This window comes from Lepidochelys kempii, chromosome 6 (assembly GCF_965140285.1).
Source record: "Lepidochelys kempii isolate rLepKem1 chromosome 6, rLepKem1.hap1, whole genome shotgun sequence".
Classification (NCBI taxonomy): domain Eukaryota; kingdom Metazoa; phylum Chordata; order Testudines; family Cheloniidae; genus Lepidochelys; species Lepidochelys kempii.
In genome coordinates, this window is record NC_136385.1 from 95,880,363 (window position 1) to 95,897,888 (window position 17,526).

Below are 17,526 nucleotides of genomic sequence, written 5' to 3' on the forward strand. Positions count from 1 at the left end.
AAAGGATTATCCTTAAGGGTTCTCAGAGTAATGTGCGCATGTCATCTCCTATGCTTCAGGACACCAAGAAGGAATTTCCCTGCTTTCCTCCATGTACACTGTTATACTACTGACCAAGCATATTAGAATAGCGCACTTGCCTTTCTCCAAAACTTTAGACATTGGCTGATACCAGAGGCTGGATACCAGATTTGATGGATTATTCATCTGCTTTGGTATGTCAAATTGTATGGTACTGTGATGTGAAGGGCTAATCTTCAGAGGTGGGAGAGGCATCTACATGGGGCTACGGAGATATATAAACAACTATACCTTTTAATTAAATATTACTATTAATTATCAATCATCTAATAATGTAAATTCTCTACCCACCAATACTAAGACTTTATAACTTATTTCAATCTGAATTCAAGTAAACACAGTCTGTCTATATCTTATTGATATACCGGTTTTTGGTTTGTGGCCTATGTAAAGTCACAGTGCAGTGGTTAGATGGCAGGTGCATATGTCACATCCTCCTCTCCACTTCTAAAATAAAAAGGGAAAGGAGAGGAAAAATAAAGGCTCTGCTCTTACCTGATTGCTCTTGTCCATCAGCTGATTGATGGTTTCATTCTGTTTCACCATATCACGTTCCAGTTTCTTATATTTTAGCTTCCAGTGTCGAATGGATTCCTGAGCTTTCACTTTCAACTCTTCTTTCTTCTTCTCAGTCTCTAGCCTAAGGGTCTCAGACTTCCTGAATTCAGCAAGGTACCGATCTGCTTCCTTAGTAGACTCTTCAAGTTGCTTGGCCAGCTCAGCAGTTTGGAGTTCAGTTTGCCTACGTTCACTCTCACAGGCCTTGTAGCAGCTCTGTATCTCCTTCAGCTGGTCCAGCATCCTTTGCTGCTGCTTCTCCCTGTTTTCCAAGTCAGATGTTAACACCTGTATACAAACATATTGTATTATAAAAGTACAGTCCTTAGAGATACACAATATGAAATAGTAGTAAAGCAACATACAGTGTAGCTTATGAATAAATCACTTTCCAATTTATAGATGATGTGCAACAACTTAGAAGATCATTATAACTAAAGATAGAAAAACCTGTTATATCACAGAATACATCTCCCTATAATGGCAACTCTTAGTGCTCCAACAGAGGGCACAAACAGTACATTTATATTATCTTGAATTTTACTGTAAGTACCTGGAATCCAAATAGTCCCCTTTTGGTGCTTAAAATCCTGGCTTAAGTTTTGTGACTGAGGCCAATATCTAATACTTAATCACAAGTCAAATATTCCCTCACTCAACCACCTGTTCCTGAATGTTTCATAAGCAGACAAAAAAATTTTAAAAGGGTTGTAGCGGGGTGGTCACCCGCTCCTGCCTTAAAAGGCTTAAAACAGCCCAGGGAGAGGGCTGTGGCAGGGAAGGAAGAGCAGGGCTGATTGGGAGAAGCAGCCTCAGCTGGGGGCCATGCCCCAGTCAGGCCACGGCTGGCTTTATCAGGGCCCTGCTTGGAGCACACAGAGTCTCCTCTAGCTGTGGGGGAGACAGGCCTGGCTCCTGGGGAGCATACCAGGGTACCTGAGGTGAAGCAGGGCTGGGGAAGGCCAGAGGGGTGGGGAGGCTCCAGACTGGAAAAGCCCCAGGCTGCAGGACTGGCAGACGGCCTAAGACAGGGTACTGAGGTTGTAACAGGGCAGCCCAAGAGTAGGCGGAGGCATCAGGTCCAAACCCCATGACGACTGGCTTATACAGATTGCAGTCGGCCCGAGTGAAAGGGGGCTAGATGGTGACTGGCAGTAGTCCATAGGCTGAGGCAAGGTGGCGATAGAAGGTGGGGGGTTTCCCGGGGAGGGGCGACCCAGATCTGTGGGGTATTGCCTGGAGGGGCAGCACCCCAGGTAAAAGGACACCGGGGTCCGGGAGGGACACAGGGGCCAGTGATGGCAAGACACTGTCAGAGGGCACTCCGGAGCTGGTAAAAAGAGCTAATTCCCAGACAGCCAGTAGGAGGCGCTGCTGGGTAAGTCTGCACCCCGTTACAAGGGTTTTATTAAAAAAGCAGTGACCAGAACATCCCTCGGCCCACGCCGCTTTCTGCAGCCCCCATTGGCTGGGAACAGTGAACTGCGGCGAGTGGGAGCTGTGATCAGCCAAACCTGCGGATGCTGCAGGTAAACAAACTGGCACGGCCTGACAGCAGATTTCCCTGACAGGCCGCATGGCAAAGGTTGCCGATCCCTGATCTATGCTTTCCTTCTATTTTAATTTTAATATAGAAAGGTCAAAAGGAAATGTAATTTTAAACTTCTTACATATTCTGACATTCATCGCTCTCTACATAAATGAGTCTGCAGCCTCTCCAATTTATACAACCATCTTTCTGTATATTAAAGCTCCACAAATGCTTCATGAAATAGCATGGGCAACAAAATGGCAGATGAAATTTAATGTTGATAAATGCAAAATAATGCACATTGAAAAGCCTAATCCCACCTATACATATAAAATGATGGGATCTAAATTAGCTGTAATCACTCATGAGAGAGATCTTGGAGTCATTGTGGATAGTTCTCTGAAAATATCCACTCAATGTGCAGTGGCAGTCAAAAAAGCTAACAGAATGTTGGGAATCATTAGGAATGGGATAGATAAGACAACAGAAAATTTCACATAGCCTCTATATAAATCTATGGTACATCCACATCTTGAATACTGCATGCAGATTTGGTCGGCCCATCCCAAAAAAGATATTTTATAGAATTGGGAAAAGATACAGAAAAGGGCAACAAAATGATTAGGGGTATGGAACAGATTCTATACGAACAGAGATTAATAAGACTGGGACTTTTCAGCTTGGAAAAGAGACGAGTAAGGAGGTCTATAAAATCGTGACTGGCATGGAGAAAGTAAATAAGGAAATGTTATTTACTCCTTCTCATATCACATGAAGTAGGGGTCATCAAATGAAATTAATGGGCAGCAGGTTTAAAACAAACAAAAGGAAGTATTTTTTCCACACAACACACAGTCAACCTCTGGAACTCTTTGCCAGAGGATGTTGTGAAGGCCAAGACTATAACAGGGTTCAAAGAAGAATTAGATAAATTCATGGAGGATAGGTCCATCAATGACTATTAGCCAGGATAGGCAGGGATGGTGTGACAGGAGATGGATCGCTTAATGATTACCTGTTCTGTTCATTCCCTGTGGGGCACCTGGCATTGGCCACGATGGACCTTTGGTTTTACAGAGTATGGCCGTTCATATGTTCTATTTATTAGCAATAATTTTGCTTATGTATCATGTAATCTTTGTTTCCCCCATTTCAGTGATGTTTGTAGAAACTTGATTTTTAGTGTTCACCCAATCTGGCTGCCTTCATGGGTCCAGAGGCAACTTTATGTTCTAGAATGTTTGACATCGGATTTTGAGACCTTCACCTCTTTTTCAGAGAACAGCAGATGCTGAAAGAGCACGGGGAGGCAATAGGCTCAGCTTCTAGAAAGAGAAATCTGACTGTTATGACTCTACAGTTAACCCCACTAGCCAATACAGTTGCAACACTGAGCCTCCAGAAGAAGCCATGTTCTATTACAGATGACGAAAGGGAGATGTTCAAGAGCTGTAAGAGTCTTCCCATGCTGTCAGCAGGAAGGATGATTGCCATGCAAAAAGGGCATGAGGATGGGTAAAAAGAAAAGGATTATCCTTAAGGGTTCTCAGAGTAATGTGCGTATGTCATCTCCTATGCTTCAGGACACCAAGAAGGAATTTCCCTGCTTTCCTCCATGTACACTGTTATACTATTGACCAAGCACATTAGAATAGCGCACTTGCCTTTCTACAAAACTTTAGGCATTGGCTGATACCAGAGGCTGGATACCAGATTTGATGGATTATTCATCTGCTTTGGTATGTCAAATTGTATGGTTCTGTGATGTGAAGGGCTAATCTTCAGAGGTGGGAGAGGCATCAACATGGGGCTACGGAGATATATAAACAACTATACCTTTTAATTAAATATTACTATTAATTATCAATCATCTAATAATGTAAATTCTCTACCCACCAATACTAAGACTTTATAACTTATTTCCATCTGAATTCAAGTAAACACAGTCTGTCTATATCTTATTGATATACCAATCCAGCAAAGGCCACAAGCAAAGCACAGGGCACTTATTAAGTGGATGATCTCATAATATTGTTGACAAAGCATCATTATCTTGGTGCTTATTCTCAAGATTAACTAGACAAAGAAAAAGAAGCACACAGTGCTATTTTATCTTGGTAAAATCCTGAGTTTAAAGCGTAGATGAAGCCACTCTTGGATTCCAGGCTTTCCCAACAACACACTCTGAGATCACTGAACAAAGTAATTGTCTATTTCTGGATTAAATTTTATGACTATTTGACCTATAAAAAGTCCTAAGTGGCTTGGAACCTACCTAAGGGTATGTCTACACTACGAAATTAGGTCGATTTTATAGAAATCGATTTTATACAGTCAATTGCATATGTCCACACTAAGCACATTAAGTTGGCAGAGTGCATTCTCACTACCGCGCTAGCATCGACTTACAGAGCGGTGCACTATGGGTAGCTATCCCACAGTCTCCGCCACCAATTGGAATTCTGGGTTAAGCGCCAATGCCTGATGGGGCAAAAACATTGTCGCAGGTGGTTTTGGGTACATGTCGTCAGTCGTCCCTCCCTCTCTCCATGAAAGCAACGGCAGACTATCGTTTCGTGCCTTTTTTCCTGGGTTACCCGTGCAGACGCCATACCATGGCTAGCTTACACTGCAACTCTGCTCTCCTGCAACTCTGCAACAGACAGTGCAGTAGGACTGGTAGCCGTCCTCGTCGGACATGTAGCTTGGCCAGGGGTTCTTGGAACAACTTCCCTGCCCAGCACCTAGCAACCTCCATGGCATGGTGTACAGCTCCACCACTTCTGCCGCAACTCTGCTCTCCTGCGAGCTGGAGGCTTCTGCCTCAGGCTGCTCTCTCAGCCGGCAGCACCATGTGGTCGCTCCTACCCCTTGCTCCCATGGCTCATGAAGCCTGGACAGTAGTAAGGAGCAGTTCAACTATAGGCTGAGCAGGTGCAGAATGGTGGTAGAATGTGCCTTTGGACATTTAAAAGCTCGCTGGCACTGTTGGTTAGACCTCAGCGCAACCAACATTCCCATTGTTACTGCTGCTTGCTGTGTGATCCATAACATCTGTGAGAGTAAGGGGGAGACATTTATGGCAGGTGGGAGGTTGACGCAAATCGCCTGGCATCCGATTTTGAGCAGCCAGACACCAGGGCGATTAGAAGAGCACAGCAAGGCACACTGTGCATCAGAGAGGCTTCGAAAACCAGTTTCATGACTGGCCAGGCTACGGTGTGACAGTGGTGTGTGCTTCTCCTTGAGGCAAACCCGCCCCCTTTGTTGATTTTAATTCCCTGTAAGCCAACCACCCTGCCCGCTTCGAAATAAAGTAACTATTGTTTTGAAACCATGCATTCTTTCTTTATTAATTAAAAAAAATGAGATAACGGACAAAGTAACCCAGGTGAGGTGGGGGAGGAGGGAAGGACAAGACCACATTGCTTATTTTAGCCACACTAAAAATCAAACTGTTTGAATGATAGCCTTCTGTTGCTTGGGCCATCCTCTGGAGTGGAGTGGCTGGGTGCCCGGAGCCTCCCCCACTGCGTTCTTGGGCGTCTGGGTGAGGAGGCTATGGAACATGGGGAGGAGGGTAGGCAGTTATACAGTGGATGCTACAGGGGTCTGTGCTCTTGTTGGCTTTCCTGCAGCTCCAACAGACACTTCATCATGTCAGTTTGCTCCCCCATTAGCCTCAGCATCGTGTCCTGCCTCCGGTCTTCATGCTCACTTAATTCTTTCCTGGCCTCTACCACTGAATGCCTCCATGCATTACCAGGGATCAGCAACCTTTGGCACGCGGCAGGCCAGGGGAAGCTGCCTGGCAGGCCGGGCCAGTTTGTTTACCTGCTACGTCTTCAGATTTGGCCAATCGCAGCTCTCACTGGCCATGGTTCGCCGATCCAGGCCAATGGGGGCTGCAGGAAGCGGTGTGGGCAGAGGGCTGTGCTGGCCACCACTTCCCGCAGCTCCCATTGGCCTGGAGCAGTGAACCAGGGCCAGTGGGATCCGCGATCAGCCAAACCTGTGGACACGGCAGGTAAACAAACCAGCCCAGCCCGCCAGGGGGCTTTCCCTGGCGGGTCACATGCCAAAGGTTGCCGATCCCTGCATTAAGCTGTGCCCTATCAGTGCGGGAGGACTGCATGAGCTCAGAAAACATGTCATCGCCAGTGCAGTTTTTTCGCCTTCTAATCTGCGATAACCTTAGGGACGGAGATGACAGGGGGAGCGTAGTCACATTCTACGCTCTATGATTCTGGGGGGACTCCATGGTCACCTGTGCTGCTGAGTTCGCCATGCTGACCAAACAGGAAATGAAATTCAAAAGTTCCCGAGGCTTTTCCTGTGTACCTGGCTCGTGTATCGGAGTTCAAAGTGCTGTCCAGAGTGGTCACAATGGAGCACTCTGGGATAGCTCCTGGAAACCAACAACATCGAATTGCATACACACAACCCCAAATTCAACCCAGCGAGGTCAATTTTAGCACTAATCCCCTCGCCAGGGAGGAGTACAGAAATCAATTTTAAGAGCCCTTTAAGTCGACAAAACAGGCTTGGTCGTGTGGATGGGTGCAGGGTTAAATCGACCTTACACTGCTAAATTCGACCTAAACTTGTAGTGTAGACCAGGGTTAAGAGAAATCCTCTCTCCTCATGACATCCTGCCACAGCTGTAGTCAGTGAAGGCATCTCAGAGGAAGCCCCACTGTGAAGAAAGAGAGGGTTGCTAGCAGGGCATTCTACACTAAGGCCCCAGACCACTAACTTGTTTCTTCCACAGGCCTCTGATAGCCCGGTTTGTTAGCCTTCAGGGCACATGTTTTTTACTCCCTCACCTGTGAGGAGAGGAGCGTTCAGTAGGGCTGGTTAGTGGTGGTATGGGACTCCAGATTGTGTGGGCAGGTTGATAAGTTCTTTTTATATTTATACTCTTGCTGCATTACTTGATTTGATTGCCGGTAACTGACGGGTCTTTTTCCTTATTAGTGTATTTTAAAAAGTGATTGCCAAGAGTGCACAGAGCATTGAATGTATGCTCTTTTATTGTAGTTTGTAAAAAGAAAAAAAAAGAAAAATCCTAAATATATAAATATTGGTTAACCAGTCATTAAGAGGAGGAGGGCAGGTGCTAACAGCAACATCTCTTTACTATAGTCCTGCCTTTCTCAAACAGAATTTTTCCCTCACTGCATCCACATACAATTAACCTTAGTAAGAGTTAGAGACCCTGAACAACCCAGAACTAGGCAAGGTATGGATTATGAAGTAGCAGTTTTCTACTCATGAGATGCTTTAAGAATAATGAATGAGACAGGCAATGATTTGTTAATGTCATTGTCTACTCAGGTTAATAATTTACAAAACAATAAGCATGAATGGTTTTAACTCCTGTCTTTAGCACAGGGCAAGTACCAAGTTAGAGGCAATGTACTTAACCTCTTTTGGCAGAGTACCTCATATAACTATTGAGCAACTCCTTCGGGCTAATCTAAAAATAATAGTGTTAGATTTCAGAGGAAGCAGCATTCAGTCTTCCTTTGCCAGAAGCAAGAGCTAGCCTAATGCAAGGCCTTGGGAGAGGAGCAAAATGATAAGTGGGTAAAAATGGGGAAAGCCCTAGAATCCCTCCTTCACCATCAAAACAAAGTTGTCACCCTTATTTTACAATTGACTGACAACTAAACAAGATTACATTACTTTTTGCATTGTTCTCTGGGCATTCCTTGTAATGAGTATGAAGAGGCAGGGTGATTTAGTAAATAGGACACTACACTGAAAGTCAACCTGGGTTCTAATCCCAACTTTACAAATGACCTGCTGTGTGACCTTCAACAAGTCACTTCCTTCTCTGTACCAGTTTTTCTCTTTGCACTCACTGTCTGTGTTGTCAGCTTAGATTGCAAGCTCTTCTGGACAGTGACTGTCTCTCATTATGTATTTGTACAAAGATGAGAAAAATGAGACTCATATCTCAGTTGGGACCCTTAGGCACAACTGTTGTACAAATATTAAAATAATAAATAAGAATACCAAACTAAATCTTACAGCTATATCAACAAAGTAAAATGGGAATGTGTCTACTGGTAAAAGTGTAAATATAGAGAATGATCACAAACTTGCTCTACTATCCTATTACACAAATGATTTTTGGCTCATCAAGAAAAGTAACTGTTTAAACTTGTAAAATCTGCCTGAGAAGAGAATTTTAAAAAAAAAGATACTTAAGCAGCAATATTTATATACCCAAATGAGTTTAATTTCAAGGGAAGATGCATATTAAACGTAACCTTTGAAGGCTATGGATTCAAATTTGGAACACGGTAGAAATTAAAGCAGCCAAATAAAACATCAGAAATCATTACGCCTACCCTTCCACAGCTTTTATACAATGGCTAACCTTTTGATTCATGTACCAAACAATATTTGATTACATATGCTGTTATCGCTTTCCATTTACTGACTCTGGTGACAGCATAAGGGATGCGAGTCCAAAATAATAGGTTCTCCAAACTTTCTGGGTCATTAAAAATAATTATTTCTCCACAAACCATAAGAGAACACATCTTGTTCATATAACTACATTTTCCATGTACTTGTTAATGAAACATTATTCTAAGCTTAAGCAAAGTAGAGAAAACAATGTTCAATTAATTGAAGACACTCATCTCACTGTGGAGAAGTAAAATGTTAACCTCCATTTTATAAATAATAATATTCACTGTGGGGAAACATTTCTTTGGATTATTTATCCTTATGCACAAAGAGACATATTTATCTTATAGACACCAGCAACCAGTTTGATTTCTACCAGGGAAAATCTGGCCTGTGGATCTAAAGAATTAATTCAAACATATGTTCTTACATTTTACTTAACAATTCCTGCAAGTGAAATAGAACTTTCTATCTAGAAATAAATAAACCAGTCTTGCTTTACTTCATTTTTTTATATTTATTTTTGTGGTTCTGCCAAGATAGTCATTCAACCCATCCCCACATTCAGCACAATAGGAACTGCCTGAGGGGAAGAATTAGCTTTGCATATTTACCATTAGAGCTATTGAATACATTGAGGGTGACACAAGGTGACATTGGCCCTTTATGAGGGAGCAAGGCAAGTGCACCTATGCCTGGTCAGCAGACCCCAACTGGGCTACAAGAGAAGACACCTGGGCCTTAGAGGGGTGAAGCATGAATGAATCAGGCTGGAGAGTCAGTCTGAAAAGGGGCAAAGACAGCAGACATAGGGTATGTCTATATTGCATTTAAAAACCAACTGCTGGCCCATGTCAGCTGACTCAGGCTCTCAGGGCTCAGGCTAAGGGGCTGTTTAATTGCAGTGTAGACTTGCAAGCTCAGGAAACAACCAGGGCTCTGGGACCCTCCCACCTTGCAAGGTCCTAGGGCCCGGGCTCCAGCCCAAGCTCGAACATCTTCACCACAATTAAACAGCCCCTTAGCCAAGCCCCAGAAGCCTGAATCAGCTGACATCAGCCAGCTGTGGGTATCTAATTGCAGTGTAGGTATACCCATAGGGCTCTCACTGATAGCTCCCTGGGAATAGGCAGACAGACCTGAATCAGGAAGTTCTCTGGGAGTGACTGCCAAAGTCCCCTATGAGGGAAGGCAGTGGGAACCTGCTGAGAGAAACCCAGAGAGTCAGAGCCAGAGAGCTGAAAAAAGCAGGCACAGCAGGAAGCTCCTAGAAGAGGCTGCCAGAGTCCCTTGGGAGACAAGGCAGTAGGAATCTGCCAGGAAAAAGTGGCCCTCCAGGCAGAAAGCCCTAGCTGGCAGTGCTCAGTGAACATAAAGAAGATTCCTGCAAGAAGCCCAAAAGCAGGAAGGACAGAGTTGAAGGGGCGAAAACACTGGGAGCTATAGCCTAGGATGGGTTGAGGAACTGATTTTCTCTGTTTCGCTTGTGTTTCAATAAATAAAATTGCCTGGAAAGAGACTCTGGGTGTGGCAGTGGGTCCTTTGTGAGAGGGGGAGAAGGCCAGCTTATTATGTAAGCAGTGTCAGGATGAGCTCCACCCTGACATCTGGTGGTGAGGTGTGGCAAGTTGTGGAAAAGAACTTCAGGGGCCGATCTCATTTGCATAGGCACACCCACCACGCCTAGAATGAGACCATAGCTGCCCAAATGGTCACTTTGGCTGCTGTGGGATCCCCAGTGTCTCTGTTATTGGGGCAGGAAGAATAAATTGTTATTACCCTGATTATGGGAACTGTGCTTGGAACTGTACGTGGCCTTTTGTTACGATGGAGGGATTCACCATCATCTAAGTAGCACTCGCTAGGCAAGGGTCATGGGTTCCAAAACTGTGTGAAGGGAGAGAGGCTGGGGACAAGTATTAATACTTGGTGGCATGGGCCCCTTGGTGAGGGCCTTACATGCTGATTGCACTTCCTCCTCTCTCCACTGTGAAATATCAGAGCTAATTTTGATTTCATTAGAAGTCTAGTTATAGGCTGCTGAGCTCACTTTGGGCTGACAGTGCACCAGCACTGGGGCTCCCCTACTATAAGCTGAATTCACCTAAGAGCTGAAATCACTGAGTGTTGTGTTAAGTAGTGGGGGAGCCTGAAGATATATTGTGGAGCAGTTTGCGGGACGGCTGGTGAAGCAGTTCGACACGGAGCAGTGTGTGGATGGCAGGAGCTGCTTGTGGGCCGTGGAGCTGAGTGAAGGAGTTCGTGGGGCGGCTGGCGGAGCAGAGCGCAGCTGAGCGAAGGAGTTCGTGGGGCGGCTGGCGGAGCGGAGCGCAGCTGAGCGAAGGAGTTCGTGGGGCGGCTGGTGGAGCGGAGTGCAGCTGCGCGAAGGAGTTTTGTGGGGCGGCTGGCGGAGCGGAGTGCCGCTATGGAGCTATGGGGCGGTCAGCTTCAGATCACGTAAGGTGCCTCTTACCCCCGTCCCATTTCCACCCAGGTTGGGAGGTAAAGCTCCGCCGATAAACTTCCGAACTCTGGGGCTGCCCTGACCAGGGACAGAGACTTTTGGGGCATTGGACTTTTGGGGTTGCTGGACTCAAGAACCAAAGGGAAAAGGGCATGCCCCAATTTGCCTGGGGTGGGGTTGTTTTTGCTCATGGGTTGTGTTATGAATCCGGTTGGTGGTGTTTCCCCAACATAATGCCACATTGTTTCTCTCTGTTATTAAAAGACTTTTGCTACACTCAGACTATGTGCTTGCGAGAGGGGAAGTATTGCCTCTTGGAGGCGCCCAGCGGGGGTGGTATATATTTGTCCCAGGTCACTGGGTGGGGGCTCGAGCCGGTTTGCATTGTGTTATTGGAATGGAACCCCTAGATATTGAACCCGGCCCTTGTTGCTGCCAACTCTGACGGGCAGAAGGGTTACATTACATGGAGGAAAAGCCAGACAGTAGATCAAGACAGAACCAGATTGATTTATCTTGAAGCCAGAAGCCAATCCAAAACACCAGAAAGCCTGAAACAGGAAAATATAGGGTAAGATGCAGTAGATATGTTGTTCACTAGAGAACAGAAAGAAAAGGAGTACTTGTGGCACCTTAGAGACTAACCAATTTATTTGAGCATGAGCTTTCGTGAGCTACAGCTCACTTCATCGGATGCATGCCGTGGAAACTGCAGCAGGCTTTATTTATACACAGAGAATATGAAAAAATACCTCCTCCCACCCCACTGTCCTGCTGGTAATAGCTTATCTAAAGTGATCATCAGGTGGGCCATTTCCAGCACAAATCCAGGTTTTCTCACCCTCCACCCCCTCACACAAATTCACTCTCCTGCTGGTGATAGCCCATCCAAAGTGACAACTCTTTACACAATGTGCATGATAATAAAGTTGGGCCATTTCCTGCACAAATCCAGGTTCTCTCACCCCCTCACCCTCCTCCCAAAAACCACACACACAAACTCACTCTCCTGCTGGTAATAGCTCATCCAAAGTGACCATTCTCCCTACAATGTGCATAATTAAGGTGGGCCATTTCCAGCACAAATCCAGGTTTTCTCACATCCCCCCCACCCCCATACACACACAAACTCACTCTCCTGCTGGTAATAGCTCATCCAAACTGACCACTCTCCAAGTTTAAATCCAAGTTAAACCAGAACATCTGGGGGGGGGGGGGGGGTTAGAAAAAAACAAGAGGAAATAGGCTACCTTGCATAATGACTTAGCCACTCCCAGTCTCTATTTAAGCCTAAATTAATAGTATCCAATTTGCAAATGAATTCCAATTCAGCAGTTTCTCGCTGGAGTCTGGATTTGAAGTTTTTTTGTTTTAAGATAGCGACCTTCATGTCTGTGATTGCGTGACCAGAGAGATTGAAGTGTTCTCCGACTGGTTTATGAATGTTATAATTCTTGACATCTGATTTGTGTCCATTTATTCTTTTACGTAGAGACTGTCCAGTTTGACCAATGTACATGGCAGAGGGGCATTGCTGGCACATGATGGCATATATCAAATTGGTGGATGTGCAGGTGAACGAGCCTCTGATAGTGTGGCTGATGTTATTAGGCCCTGTGATGGTGTCCCCTGAATAGATACGTGGGCACAGTTGGCAACGGGCTTTGTTGCAAGGATAAGTTCCTGGGTTAGTGGTTCTGTTGTGTGGTATGTGGTTGTTGGTGAGTATTTGCTTCAGGTTGCGTGGCTGTCTGTAGGCAAGGACTGGCCTGTCTCCCAAGATTTGTGGGAGTGTTGGGTCATCCTTCAGGATAGGTTGTAGATCCTTAATAATGCGTTGGAGGGGTTTTAGTTGGGTGAAGGTTGGCTGAAGGTGACGGCTAGTGGCGTTCTGTTATTTTCTTTGTTAGGCCTGTCCTGTAGTAGGTAACTTCTGGGAACTCTTCTGGCTCTAAATAACAGAACGCCACTAGCCGTCACCTTCAGCCCCCAACTAAAACCCCTCCAACGCATTATTAAGGATCTACAACCTATCCTAAAGGATGACCCAACACTCTCACAAATCTTGGGAGACAGGCCAGTCCTTGCCTACAGACAGCCCCGCAACCTGAAGCAAATACTCACCAACAACCACATACCACACAACAGAACCACTAACCCAGGAACTTATCCTTGCAACAAAGCCCGTTGCCAATTGTGCCCACATATCTATTCAGGGGACACCATCACAGGGCCTAATAACATCAGCCACACTATCAGAGGCTCGTTCACCTGCACATCCACCAATTTGATATATGCCATCATGTGCCAGCAATGCCCCTCTGCCATGTACATTGGTCAAACTGGACAGTCTCTACGTAAAAGAATAAATGGACACAAATCAGATGTCAAGAATTATAACATTCATAAACCAGTCGGAGAACACTTCAATCTCTCTGGTCACGCAATCACAGACATGAAGGTCGCTATCTTAAAACAAAAAAACTTCAAATCCAGACTCCAGCGAGAAACTGCTGAATTGGAATTCATTTGCAAATTGGATACTATTAATTTAGGCTTAAATAGAGACTGGGAGTGGCTAAGTCATTATGCAAGGTAGCCTATTTCCTCTTGTTTTTTCCTACCCCCCCCCCCCCCCCGATGTTCTGGTTTAACTTGGATTTAAACTTGGAGAGTGGTCAGTTTGGATGAGCTATTACCAGCAGGAGAGTGAGTTTGTGTGTGTATGGGGGTGGGGGGGATGTGAGAAAACCTGGATTTGTGCTGGAAATGGCCCACCTTAATTATGCACATTGTAGGGAGAATGGTCACTTTGGATGAGCTATTACCAGCAGGAGAGTGAGTTTGTGTTTGTGGTTTTTGGGAGGGGGGTGAGGGAACCTGGATTTGTGCAGGAAATGGCCCAACTTTATTATCATGCACATTGTGTAAAGAGTTGTCACTTTGGATGGGCTATCACCAGCAGGAGAGTGAATTTGTGTGGGGGGGTGGAGGGTGAGAAAACCTGGATTTGTGCTGGAAATGGCCCACCTGATGATCACTTTAGATAAGCTATTACCAGCAGGACAGTGGGGTGGGAGGAGGTATTTTTTCATATTCTCTGTGTATAAATAAAGCCTGCTGCAGTTTCCACGGCATGCATCCGATGAAGTGAGCTGTAGCTCACGAAAGCTCATGCTCAAATAAATTGGTTAGTCTCTAAGGTGCCACAAGTACTCCTTTTCTTTTTGCGAATACAGACTAACACGGCTGTTACTCTGAAACTAGAGAACAGAGTGAATTAATGGACTTTGAAGCCCCTGGGGAAGGGTAGTATGACTTCTGGTGTGCATGTGGCTTACTATATAGCACCCAAGATGCCTCACCTGAATGGGCGAGGCTAACCAACCCACGATCATGCACTTGACAGACTTTTGTGATAAAAGATTTCTATCTAAAGACCTGAACTGAAATGAACAGAAAATCTTGATTTTGCAGAATACCATGTCCTTAGAAATAAGGAAGATGGGACACTTTTCTTCAGCTAAAGGGGGGTTTCCAGGAAAGAAATGGAGGAAGTGATCCAAAACCTACAAAACACAAAGTAAAATAATATGGGAAACCACTTTATCAGGATCTGCTGAGAAACTAATAGAGCATTTGAATACCAACGTAACATCTGATCGGTCTGTATGATAGAATCTGACTCTACATTACTGGCTATAAAACTACAATTTTCAATTTGATAGGCTCTGTTCAAGCTAAAATTGAACTTCATATGTTTATAGGGTTCTTTGTTACTAGCATTGTCTTCCCTCGTGATATTTGAATATTGTTCAGCTGAAAGATATACAAGTTAACCAGAGGGTCCTTGAGAGAAATTATATAAAGTGGACAGTATTCTCAACTGTACGGTTTAAACTTGTTTTTGTTCTATGGTCTGTTTTTTCATATGATAATGTATCACGGCCAATGGTTTTGTACTCCTGACCATTTTTTTTTTTTTTAGAATTATCCAACAAACCAGTTAACTGGAATATACTAATAGGTTGTTACAGTAATATAGCTTGTGACTATAATTTTTCCAGCAATAATACAAACCCTTAATTATCATTTTTGCATCCTGAATCCAAAGCTAAAAATATATAAAAATAATTAAAAATATGTAACACCCATTTAAATCCAGAAAAGAAAAGCAACGAAACACTTTTAAAACTTCAAGTTTTGAAGAGTACAATGCTACATCTCCAACATAAATAACTAGTCCACATTTTTTTTAAAAAAAGTTAAAAACTAAGCAACTGACAATTTAAGGACATAAATACTGCCATCAAATAAAACAGACTACCAAAGTCCAATGACAGCAAACAACTACAAAATTATTTTCACATTCATGTTATCAAAACAATCTTAAATCTGATGTAATTTTGATTTATTGATCGGAAATGTTATGTGAAACAAGTCATAGTACTCATTTTCTGAGGAGTGATTGCTTGAATGGGGTATCCTATTTAGCAAGGTATGTTGTAATGTCTATGCTTATTGTAGGCCTGTTAATAGGCTGCATTTAAAGAATTTTAAACAGAAAGCTATTTAGGTAGATAGAGCATATAAGAACTATGATGTGTATAATGTGGTGTTACTAAAGCTAAATGATAATGTAATGTTTTTATCCTTAATTTTTATTTTTATGTGAGTTAAGCTTGTTTTGATAATGTGAATGTGAAAATGATTATGTTGATGACTGCTATCATTGGAAGAGTGTATTTTATTTTATGGCAGTGCGTATACTCTTAGTTTTCCATTTCCTTACTTTAACTTTTTTTTTTAAACAAAGAATAGTTGGTATTTAAGTTGGAAACATAGTATTGTACTTTTCAAACAGAACTTTTGCTGTTTTCTCTTTTAATTTTCTAGTTTTAGGATTTTAAAGTATTATAAAAATTGTCATTTCAATTTATCTACAGATGTCAAGATCTCCGTTGTCATTTCAACCATGTGGCGACCCAGAATTCTGCTGCACTTCAGCCTGATGCTCTGTTCCGACAGAGCTTAGCAGCTTCACAGGACTAAAGCTTGAAGTAAGCACATAAGAACCTCTCAGGCTCTGGCCTTCTGCTATTATCTAACTCTACAATATTTGACGGTTTGTAACAAAAGCATTATACAAACCAAAGGTATATTTTATTATGGCAGAAGCAGAGCAACTACTAGAGTTAAGTTGTGGCAGAGTTAACTGTGTCTATCCTTCCATTTAAGGTAGCTCAAAAATAAAAAACAAAAAACAAAAAAATATAGACCTTTCAAACTCCATTTGTCAAGACTTTGATTCTGCCTGAAGAGAAACATTATTTGAAAGTTTGGGAGGAGAAGGGGGAAGAGAGGGAACCACCCCCCCACCACCACAAAACAATTCCACCACTTTCCCTACTATTTTTTTATTATGATCGTAAGATTTGGGTGCCATCATGCCAAATGCAGTATTAGACACAAACAGAGATAGCACCTGCCCTGAAGAACTTTGAAAAACAGCAACAATTTATTTCCAACTGCTGCACAGTGGACATGAGGTAGAAAAGAACAGTTACCTACCATACAGTAACAGTGTTTGAAACACTATTGTCAGTGTGGATCCCACTATAGGTGCACATGAGCCTCACTGATGCAAGATTGGAGTCTTTTAAATAGCAGCGTCCGTCATGACTGTGCTTACACCCTGTGCCTCCTCATGCAAGGGCCTAAAAGGCAAAATGGCCTTGATCCTCCCTCAGTTCCCCTGCAACTCAAAACCCATGTTACCTGAAGACTCCAAAAGCAGGGATGGAGGGTGGGTCACGAGATTCACACCAACAAGAACATCTAAAAGAACACAGTTCTTCACAGTTCAATGCAGTTACTGCAGGCTAAATACCCATACAGTCTTTTGAGTATGTGTCAGTGTGGATTCACACTGTAGGTGACTAGCAAGCAGTATCCTCATCAGTCTAACAAAGACTGGAGTACAAGCCCTCCCAAACTTTGCACCAGATCGACCAACCAAGTCCAGTGCATCGTGCTTGACAAACATGAGAAAGCTGCTCTACACAATAGCCTTGTAGATTTCAGATATTGGTGCATTGCAAAAGCATACTGAAGATGCTGCTTGCGCTCTGATAGAATATGTGCTTGTGATAGGAGAGGGACATCAGGCAGATGGTAGCATAGCGAGATGTGTTATTTTGAAAGTCTGTGAGATGAAATGGCTAGGCCTTTGAAAATCCCAACTGTAGCCACAAACACACATGGAGCCTGTGATGGGGTGTCCACCCCACAAAGAGCTGGAAGGGGTTAAGGTGGCCAGATAGGCCTATTAACTCCACAAGCTGAACCTGGAGGAAGAGCCAGGGATTGCTTGCAAGCAAGCTCTGTTGAGAAGGAAGAGGCAGGTCTTATAAACCCAGGAACCTGGCTACAGGCTGGGGTAGCCATCACTCCCTGGAGAGAGGGAGGA

General features: G+C 43.9%; 1 protein-coding gene across 7 annotated transcripts in view; it reads right to left on the reverse strand.

Moving 5' to 3' along the window:
• CEP128 (centrosomal protein 128) overlaps positions 1–17,526 on the reverse strand; it is a 446,273-nt gene that overhangs the window by 308,586 nt on the left and 120,161 nt on the right. For all 7 annotated transcript variants that reach the window (XR_012159510.1, XM_073349335.1, XM_073349339.2 and 4 more), the window contains one exon: positions 577–927. Coding sequence is in view for 6 of the 7 variants with exons in the window: in XM_073349335.1 (XP_073205436.1) it covers positions 577–927 (351 nt within the window). In the remaining variant the exon portion in view is untranslated. The remainder of the gene's footprint in view (positions 1–576; positions 928–17,526) is intronic.